Source organism: Etheostoma cragini, chromosome 1 (genome assembly GCF_013103735.1).
Source record: "Etheostoma cragini isolate CJK2018 chromosome 1, CSU_Ecrag_1.0, whole genome shotgun sequence".
NCBI lineage: Eukaryota > Metazoa > Chordata > Actinopteri > Perciformes > Percidae > Etheostoma > Etheostoma cragini.
The window spans coordinates 9,621,772-9,635,896 of NC_048407.1; the positions used below are offsets into that span (position 1 = coordinate 9,621,772).

Here is a 14,125-nt window from a genome sequence, read left to right on the forward strand (position 1 = left end):
ATAGAGGCTCATACAGAATTAAACGGTATTACACCAAATGGAAGGCATATTGGGATACATGAATGTCACACGCATGATGATTTGAGTAAAGTATTGATCAAACACAGACATGTACTATGAAGACAGATTAGGCAAAAATAACAGATCGTAAGAAAGCACCTCAGTGTTACAGAGAGTAATCCACTACAAATTATGAAAACTAAATAGTTCAAAAGTTTAAAAGGCCACGATTGAATGAATATTTAAAATGCATGACTGGCTAGTTAACGTGGTAACAAAATGCGTTCTGCAGTTGAAGGGGGCCCCAGAGTCAGGCTTGTTAAACCTCGGAAAGGAAAGCTGCTGTGACCAGGAGGAACATTTTCTGCAAAGTGCCAGTTGGACTCCACAGATCTTTAGAGCACTCCGGGCCGTAGCACCTGGTCCACAAACAAACGTACATTGAGGGAATCGGGGTGGGAGAAAACTACAATGCTTTAGTCCCAAGGAGTGAGTCCCACACTAATTTCCACAACCGGTGTTAACGTTCCCATCAGTTTCTCTCTGAGGCTTTTTCTCGCAGCGCTGTGATCTTGAAGATGGAGCTGAGACTGCAATTTGAGAGCCTAATTACTTCAAGAAACCTTGGGGTGTTTTCCACCCTTTGTTTATCAAAATGTGATCCTCAGATGTGAAATGTGATCGCTTGCCAAATTTGCAAAGCAAAGAAAAAGAACCTATGGGCTATTTGGGTATGGCATGTGGCGATGAAGTTACCTCCCTCCTCCACACTGTTCTTCCACTTCTGCTTCTCCTAGTACGGCTCTGCCTTTAGACTTCGATATAGGCAGCACGTAAACACCATCCCTATGACCTGGGGATTGGATGGCAGGAGATGGAAAACGTTAAGCAAGAACTCCATGGCTGTACATTTATTTCTTCTTTGTTTACGTGCAAGCCAACCGTTGAAAGGGCAGAGTTCTACGCTCACCTGTACGCAGGCGATCCCAACACCCACCGCTCCGATGATCTTCAGATGGTCCTGGATGAATTTCTCCAGTTTGGTGATGCAGCCACCCTAAATAAAAAACAAAACAAAGAGTGTCTTCATGTTGCATCAGTTGCTCTTGGAGTGTTGCTGGAGTCTTCCTGAAAACGCACGGTATGTCCACATTCGGGATACGAGCGCTCCTCTTCCTCTGCTACTCTTACATACACAGTCGCGGTGCTGACATACGGAGACATGGCACAAATACTGATCGAGCCACCTAAAAAAAAGGTCAACACCGTCAACAGCACCCTTCATCCTCTCACCTCCACCTTGTAGATGTTGGATGGGTGGTCCCTGAGGCCGCAGAGCTCGGTGGGCGACTTGCAGCAGCTGTCGGGCACCTTCCTGCCTTTTGCGTAGATGGAGCGAATCCAGACGCTCGCCTCCCAGTCGGATGAACTGTTGCTGCCACAGCACTTGAACTGACGGGAAAAAGAGAAAGACATCTTTGGAGGGGAGAATTTTTGATGGTAGCAAAAAGGCATAAAAGTTAAATATTAAACATTAGAAGTTGTATTCCTGTCTATCAACGGATGACATTTTGTAATACTGCCCTTTAAAGAAAGACGAGAAAAAGTTTGTGTAATTTGCTGAATATTTTGGGCTTCTTGATTTTCTTACCAATAGTCATATGAGGGTATTGATACTACTTTGGTAATAAGTATAACTAACTAATAACTAATTTGTATGATAAATAAGAAGCTGCAGCAAGCTCTCTGCAAGAAAGCAAGTAAGTGAATCTGTGAGAAGGCCAAACTTTGTTTTGGGAGAAGTTGAGGAGAAAGAACTAAGAATAAATGTTGACCTCTGATTGCCCGGTGGCATCTCACACTCATAAAAACACGGAGCATGAAAAGTGAACACAGTGAAGTCTCGACTACTGCTCAGATTTATGCGTGCCTTCATGTGCCGTCAACTGGTATTTACCTTTGTGTTGTCTTCGGGTCAAATCTGACCTGTTTTCAAAGTTTCTTTATCAGAAAGATGGGTTTCTTTCAACCAAATTAACCTAAAGTAAAATGGGTGGTTCCCAATGATGTTCTACGCATGTTATGATCTCAACTGCTAGTCAAAATAATTCAAAATTTCAATATGTTTAACTCAGAAACAAGGTCTAATTTATATAAAAGAGGTTTTTCAACAATACATTACAAAGGTACATTATGTGAGAACTTCTTCCATCTAGCGTTGAGATCATATTTCGCAATTAACTCTCTCTCGCTACGCAGCTCAAAGTAGGTATTACAGCTACGGTAGCCGTCACCCCCAAAAGGCCGTCTATCAGCCGTGGCTGTTGGAGTGCATGTCGGAGAGTGATGCGGACGCTCGCTTCACACCACGAGCACGGTAGAGAAAGAAAAAGAGACTGCAGCGGTCTGGAGGATAATTAACTAGTTGGGATTTGGTTTGCGTCCAAAGAAGCGCCAATGTTCACTCTTTTTTCTGCTAACACCAGTCTCTTACTCTTTTCAATATCGGTTTTCTTTGTAATAACAAAATAAATGTAAAACTAGTGCTAATAGGTTGGAAATGAGTTGGCTAAGAAGATTTAACAGAATTGGGTGATAATTTATTCTTAATGCTTTATAAACTGGCAAAACAGGCCGGGTCAAACCAAGAGGACAACAAGTACATGGTCGACGGGAAGAAAACACAAAGGTTAAACCTGTTTGAGTCTTGGATCACTCAGATCTTTAACCTGAGTCTTTAAATTGACTCACTACTCACGGGTCACTGGTATGAATAACTTGGATCAGTGGAGTCCTAGTGCAATTCAATCTATAATGATAACAGCGCCACATACAAACCTCTGGCAGCATTAGCTACTACTATTCCTGGCCATCTTAGTTGCAAAAAGCTATATAACTTACAATTTGTAGACAACAACAATAACTCCACAAGTCAACTCAAGTGACTGAGTGAGCAGAGAGACAGCCCCACCAGTAAGCTCACAGAACATGGCGTTCACTAAAAAACTCACTCGATGATTCGTGATGACTCGTGATGACTCGTGAGTTGCCGGTCGATGGAGTTTTGGTGTATAAATGTATTATGTTCAGTTGATTTAGAAAAAAATTATAATGATGATATATTCACTACAGGCATTTCTCCGTTCATGTTTCTATGTCTACATTTAAAGCCTATATATTGCTTAGGCTACACTAAGTTAAGACAATAAATAAACAGTCTGGCTCAAAAAGCTTTCTTTTCCGTGACTAAATGGCTCTCCTGTGAGCTGCATGAAGTGCGAAGTAGGACGGAGTTTTCTTATTCTTAGCAATACTGACTCAATTGATTCAAGCGACTTGCACAACCAGATTCATTTTTGTGAGTGACTCAGACTAACCAAAATCCTTAAAAGGTACTGGGTTTGCCAGGCCTAACTACTAAAAGCAAGAGAGAGGGTAAATTCCAGCACAGGCTGCAGCCAAGTCCACCCGGCTTAGCTGAAGACAGAGGGACTAGAATCTGATTTGTTTTGACTCGCCCCCATCACCAAATTCTCTAATCTGATGGGATGATAGGTTACCAAAGCATTGTCCAATCACATGGGAGTCCATGTGACTTCTGCTTAGAAGCTCTGGTTCACTTATAACGTGACAGTGTGGACGCGAACAACTGAACACATCCAGCTTTCCAATGTATTTTGGGGTCAAAGTAAAACTGCACTCTTACTGTAAACACCCGTTGTGGTTTCAGAGTTTGTGTTAAAAATACGATTAAATTAACCTCAGGCTTGTATGACTGGAAGATGTATCCATCCGTCTATCCGTTCTGGTTTGCACGCGGACACTCACCTCCTCCTGCAGCTTGTCCACAGCCCTGGTGATGTGCTCATGGCTGCTCTGTTGATACTTCTGGGTCATGGTCTCCCTCAGGTTCTGCTTCAGCTCCTCATTCAACTGTTCAGACACACAGACACACATATATTCACTGGCAGCCCACTACATAGAGCAACACTAAAATCTCAGGCCAGCACAGAGCATGAATGACCAAGTAATAAAAAGAACTTGGAATTGTTGACTTTGTTACTGATGAGATTCCTAGCACAGAGCGTTTAAACGCTCTCTTGACCGTACGTGTCATGGACTGTAGGTCCTAACAACGGAGGAGCAGATAAGGATAGAGCCGGGGTGAAGGCAGCGGAACAGTGTTTTTTTTTGTTCTTTAGACCAGCGGCAGAAAACGCTTACTGGATGAGTGCGAGGTCTGGGGGGCTCAGTTTCTATGGCAACAAGCCAGCTGGCAAACCACTGTAAATCAAAGCGTGAAGGAGATATCAAGGGAATGAATGATGAAGAGAGGAAGGGTGGGGCGGAAAGAGATGAGAGATGGGAGGTGAAGACAAAGGGGAAAGGAGAGGAAGAGGAAACAGGAGGGATGGTGCTCACAGTTTAGTAAACACTGTGGCAGCAGGGAAGTGAAAACTGCAATTAAACATTCAAAATGTAAAAAGAGCCGGGGTGTGAGTGAACAGCACCGTGTGCCATTAACTGCATACAAATCCAAGCTAATGTGAGTTCAAGAACAGCCTCAGCAGTTTAGACGTGCAGATGTTACCATGGAAATGTGCACCCTCTACAGGTAAGGAACTTAACAGCATCTGCTGGTTTGACAATGGTGTCACATGAAGGCGACAACTTCTACAGCTGCAATATCTTTTCTTTTTCTTGGCTGGTTTTTGACATCTTTTACATTTTAAACATACACAATGTGAGAGTATATAGTATGTAAAAGGATATATTTTCTGCTACACTGGTAAGAATATTGAGTTAACACCGTCTTAATGTGTCTTCAGTACACCATAACTGTTCCTTTAGTTAATTTGGATAAAGAAGGACTTTTTTTAACCAGACTATGGCCAAAAACAAGCAAACTATAGTCTGGCTGCCTGGTTGACCAAAAGCCGGCTTGTGTGAAAGTAGACGTGGTGGGTACGGTTAGCGGAGCAGAGGGCCGCTCCTCACACTCTTCTGAGACGCGCCGTTTTGAAACGCAGCCGAGACACGCACGGTGGAAAACAGGGGTAACTCTACAGCAGGTTTTTACATACAGCACATGAGAGAAGACAAGAATCATTTGTAAGTAAAACTGTGTGAATTCTGTAACTACTTCTTATTCTGTAGTGCTTAGCAGTATTTTTGCTCTATTTAGTCATTTACCTGTGTCCGCAGAGTTCTTCATTTCTTTGTTTTTGGAGGGAACAGCTCTGTTTCAGTGTAGTCTAATCCAAAATCAGAACAAAGTGCTTCCAAATGATTCTGACACAGAGCATTCAGCCTTGTTATGTGTACTACCGGAGGCATTTTTCCTTCCATTTGGACTAAATGTACCACGAGTAATATGCTCTGTCTGATATTATTATTATTTTTTGTAATGGGCTTTCTGATATTTCTTCCCAGCAATCTGATTTATCATGCTAGTTGTATCGTTAACTCATTTGACTACGCGCTCAGATCAAGAGGCCCAACGCGTGTGTCTCTTTTATATAGACCTTAGTGGTCCCCTAATACGGTATCTGTAGTCTATTTTATAAAGATCTTAGTGGTCCCCTAATACTGTATCTGTAGTCTATTTTATAAAGACCTTGGTGGTCCCCTAATACAGTATCTGGAGTCTCTTTCCCAAAATTCAGCCTTGGTGTAGAATTACAGCCACTAGAGCCAGTCCCACAAGGAGCTTTCCTTAGTATGTGCCATTTCTGTGTCTGTAGCTTTAAGGGGGGGGGGGGGGGGGGGGGGGGGGGGGGGGGGGGGGGGGGGGGGGGGGGGCCTTGACCAACTGCCTTTGCTCATTTTAAAGCCATAATGTCTCTCTGTCATGGGTGGGCCAAATTCTTTGGGAGGGCTAAGCAGAGAAAGGGGAAGTAACCTTGCCCCTTATGACCTCATAAGGGGAAGATTAAGATTTCCCCATCTGAGCTTTCGTTTTCTCAAAGGCACGGCAGGATACCCAGGGCTCGGTTTACACCTATCACCATTTCTAGCCATTGAGGGACCATAGGCAGGCTGGGGGAACCAATATTGATGTTAATAAAACAGTTCACACATACTACCTAGCGTACAGTACAAATCCCAGGGTGCATTGCATTTTTTTTTTCATTTGCTTGAGAGGGATTACCTGCTGGTAGTAGATATAAGCCAGGACGCCAGCCAGGATCTCCAACAGGAAGATACACAGCAGCAGGACAAAGTACTAAGGACACAGGGAACAACAGAGGAGAAATGAACAGTTAGTGGATGGTTATGCGATGGAGTGACAGGTACCTTTAAAGTCTGATGTAGAAAGTCACACATGCAGCGCTGCAAGAGAGGTAGTTTGAACAAAACAGAAACGTATAGTAGTAGGCCTACACGATTAATCGTCATAAAATCACTATCTCGATTCATTCATTTAATTTTTAAATGACTTTGATTTAAGAAAAAAAAAAAAAACTTGCAATGTTCTCCTTTCTCTTCATTGAGGCCTCATTATTTACAGGCTTGTGGTGATGCACATTGTGCTATAGGTTTGGTTAAAATGATTGAGTAGTATCCTTAGGTTTCGTCTTTGGCAATGTCTTTCACAGAGCCAATAAAGTTATATCTTTCCGACCGTGACATTTCCTGCAGACGTGAATAGTTTATGACTGTGAACCCAGAACTTCCGACATTCCATGTAAAATTGAACACAACAAACAACAGTCCGCGCCCCTGCCTGGAATCATGGCGTAATCAAAAGTTGGAATGAAGCGGCAGAGTCCTATTGATTATGACTGTGTCAGACAAAAGCAAGAGCCTTGCAGTGGAAGGTGGTAAAATATGTGAACAGTTTATTACAGGAAAACATCCCATGAAAGATGGCTGCCGCTGGAGAATTGAGATCAAGCACTCAGGAACGGTGCCATGTCTTAAAGCAACCGTGGGCGTAGCAGCCAGTGGTGGAACTGCACCCCATTGGCCCAGAAAGACTTTTCCAAAAGACTTTGCATGGCGACAGAAACTTCTATATTTCAGAGGATAATTTTTTGGGGGTAGATCTACATACCAGCCTGAACACTCGAAAAAAACAGAAAACAAAACATTCAGTAGTAGCTGAATCCAGAGTTATAAAACTAGGCATGCTCATATGACGGTTCTCCTGAAGTCCTTTAGCTGTAATAATGATGGTTATTGCCCTTGGTTGTAGTTCACCATGTGCTCTATTAATACATCCATGGTATTATCTTATAATACATCCGAGGGATGTATGAATGCTGTAAAGCCTGTAACGTGGATGTAACATCATTAGCGTTTTCCAAACTGCCAGGGCTAGGGGCTAACAGCTAACATCAGTGGTAGCTAGCAGTTGAGTTCTGTTGACAACTATGCATCACATTGCTCTGATTGGTTGTAGGTCTGTCCAATTAAGTGCAGAGGCATTCGGTTGAAACACCGCCCACAATCAAAGCCCAATAAAGCAGCATCAGACTCATATTCTGACTAGAATCTGAGCATGACGACGTCAGGCTAACATCCCACCCCTGATTTCCACCAACTGCGGAACGGCGGTGATTGCTAACGTTAGCTCAAAACGCCATTCAACTGACAGCCTTTGTTGTGTTTGATGCTAACTTGTAGCCAGCATTGAACCAAATTTGTTAAGTCGGTCAATCTTTATTGTATTGATATTACAGAAGTCTTTCGTTAGCATCTTGTGGGCTACTTGTCGCAAAGTGCCGCATGTGCAACTCACATCTGCACTCGCCTCACATCGGGTAGTGACAGCCGGAGAGTGCCGCAACAATTTAGCACACGGCAGATTGTGCCGGACAGGAAGTCTAGCACAGAAACAAAATAAAACATCTGGTTAATTTTTCAAAAATAAAATACACAGTGCTCACGGCGGATCATATTTTCCTGCACTACACAATAAAAATGTCATAATGGGCGGAGAAAGGCCTGAAGTCAACAGGTCAGAGGTTTTGTGGTTCTGTTTATAGACACTAAATCCTGTTATGCGATCATACGTGAATTTGCAAGATCTCGTGGGTCCTCATGACTTCAGCTGTCAGTCATGGCGGCAGCCATTCCGCAAACAAATCCGGACCTGGTGGATTTTGAAGGACGGTGGAAAACAGAGCCGACACGCAGCGGAGCCAATCTGCAGCAGTTCAGAGTTCGGCAGAATTAAAGACAACAAGAGATGTTTTCAGATCAAAAAACCTTGACCCAAATTCCTCTGGCCTGCTGCTATTAGAGAGAGAAAATCAGGCCAGTAAAGTGCACTTGGCCTTTGATTAGATAGCTTTGGCTGATTAGACCTCTGAGTGGCTCTGAGCCTGGATGCTGAACTGACTTGTGCAGACAGATGTGTTGATTAGGCGTGTTCATGTTATGTTAATGGTTTAAGAAGCACGGAGACAGAGATACATAATAAAAACATAAGAAATTCAGATTAAATAATTGAGTTTATAAGGTGTGTGAGGATTTGATCCGACCACAATTTATATTGGATCCTTAATACAACAGTAAATTACACTTCTTCCATGATTTGATTACATTTGATATCGCAAAGTTGCTGATACATATATTTCTATATACATTTATATTTTGTATAATTTTGTTTTGTATCTATAGTTATTTATAATATGATACATTTTCTAGTATGTGTGACTTTCTTTAATTTACTGTTACGGTCATGTTAGTGACGCAATAGTTTTTTAGTGTTAAATGATCTGCTTCAGGAAACGTCTTCATCACAACTCTTTAATAACAATATTTGAAGTAGCCTGGACAAAATTGTCTTTAGATAACTTTAAACAACTAACAGCTAATACGTGAATTAGATGTTTACTTTTTTTCCTCCAAAAAAAGGATATCCACGGCAGTAAAACAAAGAGCGATATTTTTAAGGCAGGAAATGGTATTGTAGGTATGAATCCTGAACAAACGTATCTAAGCAGGTGGTAAGTAGTGAATTTATACAGATATTCAGCGCAGAACAGAGATTGACGACATCAACGTTACCCACGGGCGTCAGAACTGAATGGAACGGCTAGCTAGTGTAATTATCTTTACTTGAGTTATTGTGTGTGAAAGTGCGTCAAATAAACACCTTTTGCGATTAATTAATTTAAAATCAGTCTCAACTTTAAGAAACTTATTGTTTAATAATGTATCTTTAACAGCCACACAGAGTGGGATTTGATTAAGAATTTTTTCTCAGTGATGGAAGTACTCTTCAAAGTAACTTTTGTCATGCAAACATCTGAACAGACAAATCTTTGGGGTTGAAGCTGAAAACAATGACAACTAAGTTAGTGGAAGTACTATAGCTGTTATCTTTGCACTATGCTTTTTCTTTCACACACAAAAGCATGCTTCTCAGGCTGATCCCACATGTAGAGTGATGTGTTCAGGGTGTAACAGGGAATGTGCTGTTGGCTGTAGGGACAGAGGCGGATAAATTATAGGCTGCAGTGCCTCCAGAGGACTCCTTATGATTTCAGGCACACTCCCATTTACTCTCATTTTACGTCTGAGCTGCGATTCTTCTCCCAGGCGACTCAAAGGCACAGTGTAATTACTGCAAAAAAAGACTCTCAGCAGGTCCTAATGTACAAGAAGCCTTGCACTGACTTCCGACTTCCAGACTAAACTAGAACATGTCTAACATCCCTCTGGCTTCTCTTGCTGAGGTTGTTGGAAAATACTGAACAGCTTCTTTGGCCTTTAGTGGACATTAAGGACCAACATTATACTGCAGCGTGGATACAGTATGCAGTTCTGTTGTGAATGGTGTTTCTACTTCAGACTTCTTTAGAAGTGTATTGCTGCCTTTACAGTTACAGTCACACTGAAGGTAGGACTGGTCTATTAGGAAAAAAAATCATAATCACAATTTCTTTGGTCAATATTAAAATTACGATTATTCAACAGAATTAATGATGTAATTTATTGAAAACTGTTTAAAAAACCAACAGTGAAAACTCCTTGAGCTGTGAAATTTCCCTTCACACTTCCTGTTCAAACTTTTTTTCTACATTCAGAATCCGAGACAAAGTTATATTTGCAAAATCTAAGTTTGTTTGTCTTGATTTCAGTTTTTGCGATTATGTGGAGCAGAAAATGATAGTAGCGATTTAAATTTGGATTAACCTTTGGGCTGTGTGCTGAACTCTCTGGCTACATGCAGCTAACCAATTGGAGCTTTAACTTGATGCAAACTCTATTAACCTGTGTCCAGCAGCTAGTGATCTCCACACTGTCTTCAGCTTGGTATCTGGCTGGCAACGAAGTGTGTGTTTTCTTTACACAAAGTACAAAACCTGGATTTCCTTTCCCCGACACGGCAATATGCTGATCTTCATTACAGAAACGCTAACAACCAGTGTGACCAATCAAACAGTCACCTGCTGAGCTAAGTCCAAACTTATCACCCTCAATCACCTAGATGATGCTTTAAAACGGTGCATTTACTGTCTTACTTAGTGGCTCTGCTAGTTTTCTATTAAGCTTAATGTTATGTTTAATAAAATTGGATTCATTTCTTCTGAAATTTGAAGAGGTGCCCTTAATTTCTAAGCGTGAAGATTTATTTTAACGTCATCATCAATTTTTGTCTTGAAAAAAATCTGTGAATCATTCAGAGTGTTCAGAAAACAGTGAAGACTACCGGTCACAATTTGTTAATGTCAAAGTCAAGATAACATCTTCAAATTGCTTGTTTGGGCCAAAATCCAGAAAATCATTGAATCCTCTCAACAGGCACCAAATTAATGCTGCATCTTGTAGATTTAATATAAATGATTCTGGAACATACTGCATACCACTGTTCATATCAGCATATGGCTACTGGTAGAAAAACACAACTACAGTAGGTATGATATTTATCTGTCGGCTCACAGGTTGCAAATATGTCAAAACAAGTAAGGAACTCTGCACCCAATTTATAAAAGCCAGCAAATATAGTTAGGAAATTTACTTAATTTTTAAATGTTTTTAATAATTTTGGGGCATTTTAGGCCTTTATTTGGATAGGACAGTTTAGATTTGAAAGGGGAGAGAGAAGGGGAATGACATGCAGCAGAGGGCTGCATATGAGCGCCAGCTCTACCAGGTGAGCTACCCAGCGGCCCAAGTCGGAGATATTTAAAAAAAAGAAAAGAAAATCTGATTCAGAAGACACGCAAGAGATGTCAGCTGCAGTTTTATGGATGATTTGAAATTCATAAATAAAAGATTTTGGATATTCTAACACGCTCGCACTCACACACACAAATTTTCTCTGTCCTGAGAAATGAGCGATGATCCCAACTAAGTCATGAAAGACTCATCAGGATGCGGAACAGGCAGACTGCGAGCTCCGCAGCCTGACAGACGCAGAGATCTCTTTACCTTTGCTTTGCGTTACTTATTACTTTATGTGAGTAGATTTGTGAAGAAAAAACTGTACTCTTACTCCGCTACATTAGGGTACAATGAGCTTGTTACTTTTTGCCTCTTTGGTATTCTACGCGTCATTGTCTGGTTGAATGCTTGTGTTAAAAAAATAAATCAGACGTTACCCAACAGTTACTCAGTAGTTTTTTCACCAAGCACTTTTATTTCTCTAACTCAAGTAATTATTTGGATGACTACTTTCTACTTGAGTCATATTATTCTGAAGTAACAGTACTTTTACTTGAGTACAATTTCTGGCTACTCTGCCCACCTCTGGTGTCCGCCATGTTAACGTAACACATTAACAGTTATTCAGCTATACAACAGCACACAGAACAGAACTACCAGAGCGTGGAGATGTAACTGCACCGTTGACAAGCCTCTCCCCTCCATCTGTGAACTCATTCCTCCATCTTGCTCCATCTTTCAGCGCGTGATTAGCTTCCTTTGTTTTCTTCATTTCAGAGTAACCTTTTCACCAGTCCCTCACACATTTCTGACTCACTCCAAACTTTCTTTCGGAGGCTTGATTACTGTTTTCAGCTGCGCATTTTACTACCTGCAGTTTAGAATAGGATTTTATTGTTTGTGTTCAGTCTTTCCCAGTTGTCTTTAGGAGCAGCATATAGTTGTCACAAGCCTAGAGCGCCCTATCACGGCTGTAGACGGGAATGTTTTCAGTATGAATTAACATTTAAAAACATCTTAAATTATATATATTTTGATATACAAGACGTACCTAACTGTAAGTCGCAGAACCAGCCAAACTATGAAAAAAGTGTGACTTATAGTCCGGAAAATACTGTAATCAGTTAATTAAGAAAACAATCGTTAGTTGGAACTTTATTTTATGTAAAAAATAAAAAAAGCTTTAATTATAATGAATTAAATTTGTACTTCATTGCAGATAAATTATCTTTTTATTAAATGGGAGACACAGAGAAGAAGGGTGGACAAAAAAACAGACAAATGAAAGACAAACAGCAGATGAAGACAGCAGAGACAAACAGAAACAGAAAGAGAAAGACAGAAAGAGAAAGAGAGAGAACTTAAGAGAGCCTGCAATATCGGTGATGAAACTGCATGAGGTCAGTTTCTCCACAGGTGGATCCAGCCTCTTTTAGGACCACTTTCCATTTGGCATTTGAAAGGAAAAATGTTTCTCCCTCCTCTCCCTGAGTCATTACACTGTTCTGTTGCTTTTCTCTCACAAAACAATGAAGCTGTGTGTTTGCAGACACACACACCACACCCCTCTTCCCGTGGGAGAGATTTCTTCTAGTTTCTCTTTATCTTACTGATCTTGCTCATACTTTGTATAGTACAAACATCACTCTAACAGCCTTACAAATGTGGCCTTCCATTTAATCTAAAGGCTAATGCACTTTGTCATATTAGGCAGTGTTATGTGCCTGTTCATTACTATGGGTTTTAAAGCAGCACAGACAGTGAGGGAGATCTTGTTATAGTCTTGCATCGCGAGTGTGGGTTGTGAATATACTTCCAACAACTACATGTGCTCAATAAAGGAATAGCTCCAGCTAAAAGAGTATTAAGCCTCCAGGATTGTCTTTTTACACAGTTTATCTAGGCCTTACCACTGCAGATATCCGGGTGTTAACATGTGTGTATGTGTGGTTAACATGTGAGCGTTATTAGGCTACAGGACAACAGCTGCTCTAATGTACTCTCAACAGGTACCAGGCACTGAGGAAAACAATTACTCTACCTTTCTCCCCCAGCACCCAGCCCTTATGTTTGCCCCTTTAACAATCTTGATCAACCTCTCCTTGCCGACAAGTTCAGTCCATCACTGTGAATCATCGACCTAATCTCAACTCTTCCGAATGCACCGAGCGTTTCAAAACTGCTCAACATACAGGACACGAGGTGGTGAATGCATCCTAAACTCACGCACAAACGCTGGGTTATAAATCAAAATGATCTGGGGCCTCATTTACAAACGTTGCTTACGCACAAAAGAAGACGTATATGTCGCTCTCAACAAATGAATTGGGATTTATAAAAAAAGCAAACTTGACAGGAAAATGTGCGGTCCTCTACAGACACTCGGACCCAGGCGTGCGCACAGAAACGGGTGAACTGAGAAACGACAACACTGACGGCAGATGGATCAAACATGTGAAACTGAGGCCATTGTTTAAAATAAATCAAAATATTGCCTCTCATTGATGATATGAAGAATTCACAAAGCCATACTTAGAACTAATATCAAACACAAACACCTGTTTGATCCATCTGCGGTAAAAAAACAGACAAATAAAGCAAGATACATGTTGTCACGCTACAGCTTTTTTGGCATTAGTAATGCCCGCACTGTGCCCTCCGAACATATTTCCTCTTTTCCACCTCTCTGACAAGAACTACCACTTCACATAGAGTGAAAGTCCTTTTTTTCCCTCTGTGATCAGGATGTTGGTATGGATGAATATTAATTTGGGGCGTTTCACTAACCATTCAAGGGCAATTATGGCCGTGACATGAAGCCGCCAAAGATGCACAACATTTAGAGTTGATTGTGATTTATGAAGGGAATCCGGCATATGACGTGCGTGCGCCCGGTTTTATAAATATATATAAATATTTCTGTGCGTACTCACATCCTATGTTTGGCCTGTACGCCACCTCTGACCCAAAGTCACTGCACAGTTTTATAAATGAGGCCACTGGA

General features: G+C 41.2%; 1 protein-coding gene across 1 annotated transcript in view; it reads right to left on the reverse strand.

Annotated features, from left to right (window-relative positions):
- Positions 1–550: 550 nt before the first annotated feature.
- Positions 551–14,125, reverse strand: part of LOC117948091 (CD151 antigen-like) — a 24,968-nt gene continuing 11,393 nt past the window's right edge. Inside the window, exons 5-9 of the mRNA XM_034877566.1 lie at positions 6,152–6,226; positions 3,829–3,933; positions 1,294–1,452; positions 971–1,057; positions 551–853 (exon numbers count right to left, since the gene is read on the reverse strand). Coding sequence (XP_034733457.1) covers positions 794–853; positions 971–1,057; positions 1,294–1,452; positions 3,829–3,933; positions 6,152–6,226 — 486 coding nt within the window. The 3' untranslated portion in view covers positions 551–793. The remainder of the gene's footprint in view (positions 854–970; positions 1,058–1,293; positions 1,453–3,828; positions 3,934–6,151; positions 6,227–14,125) is intronic.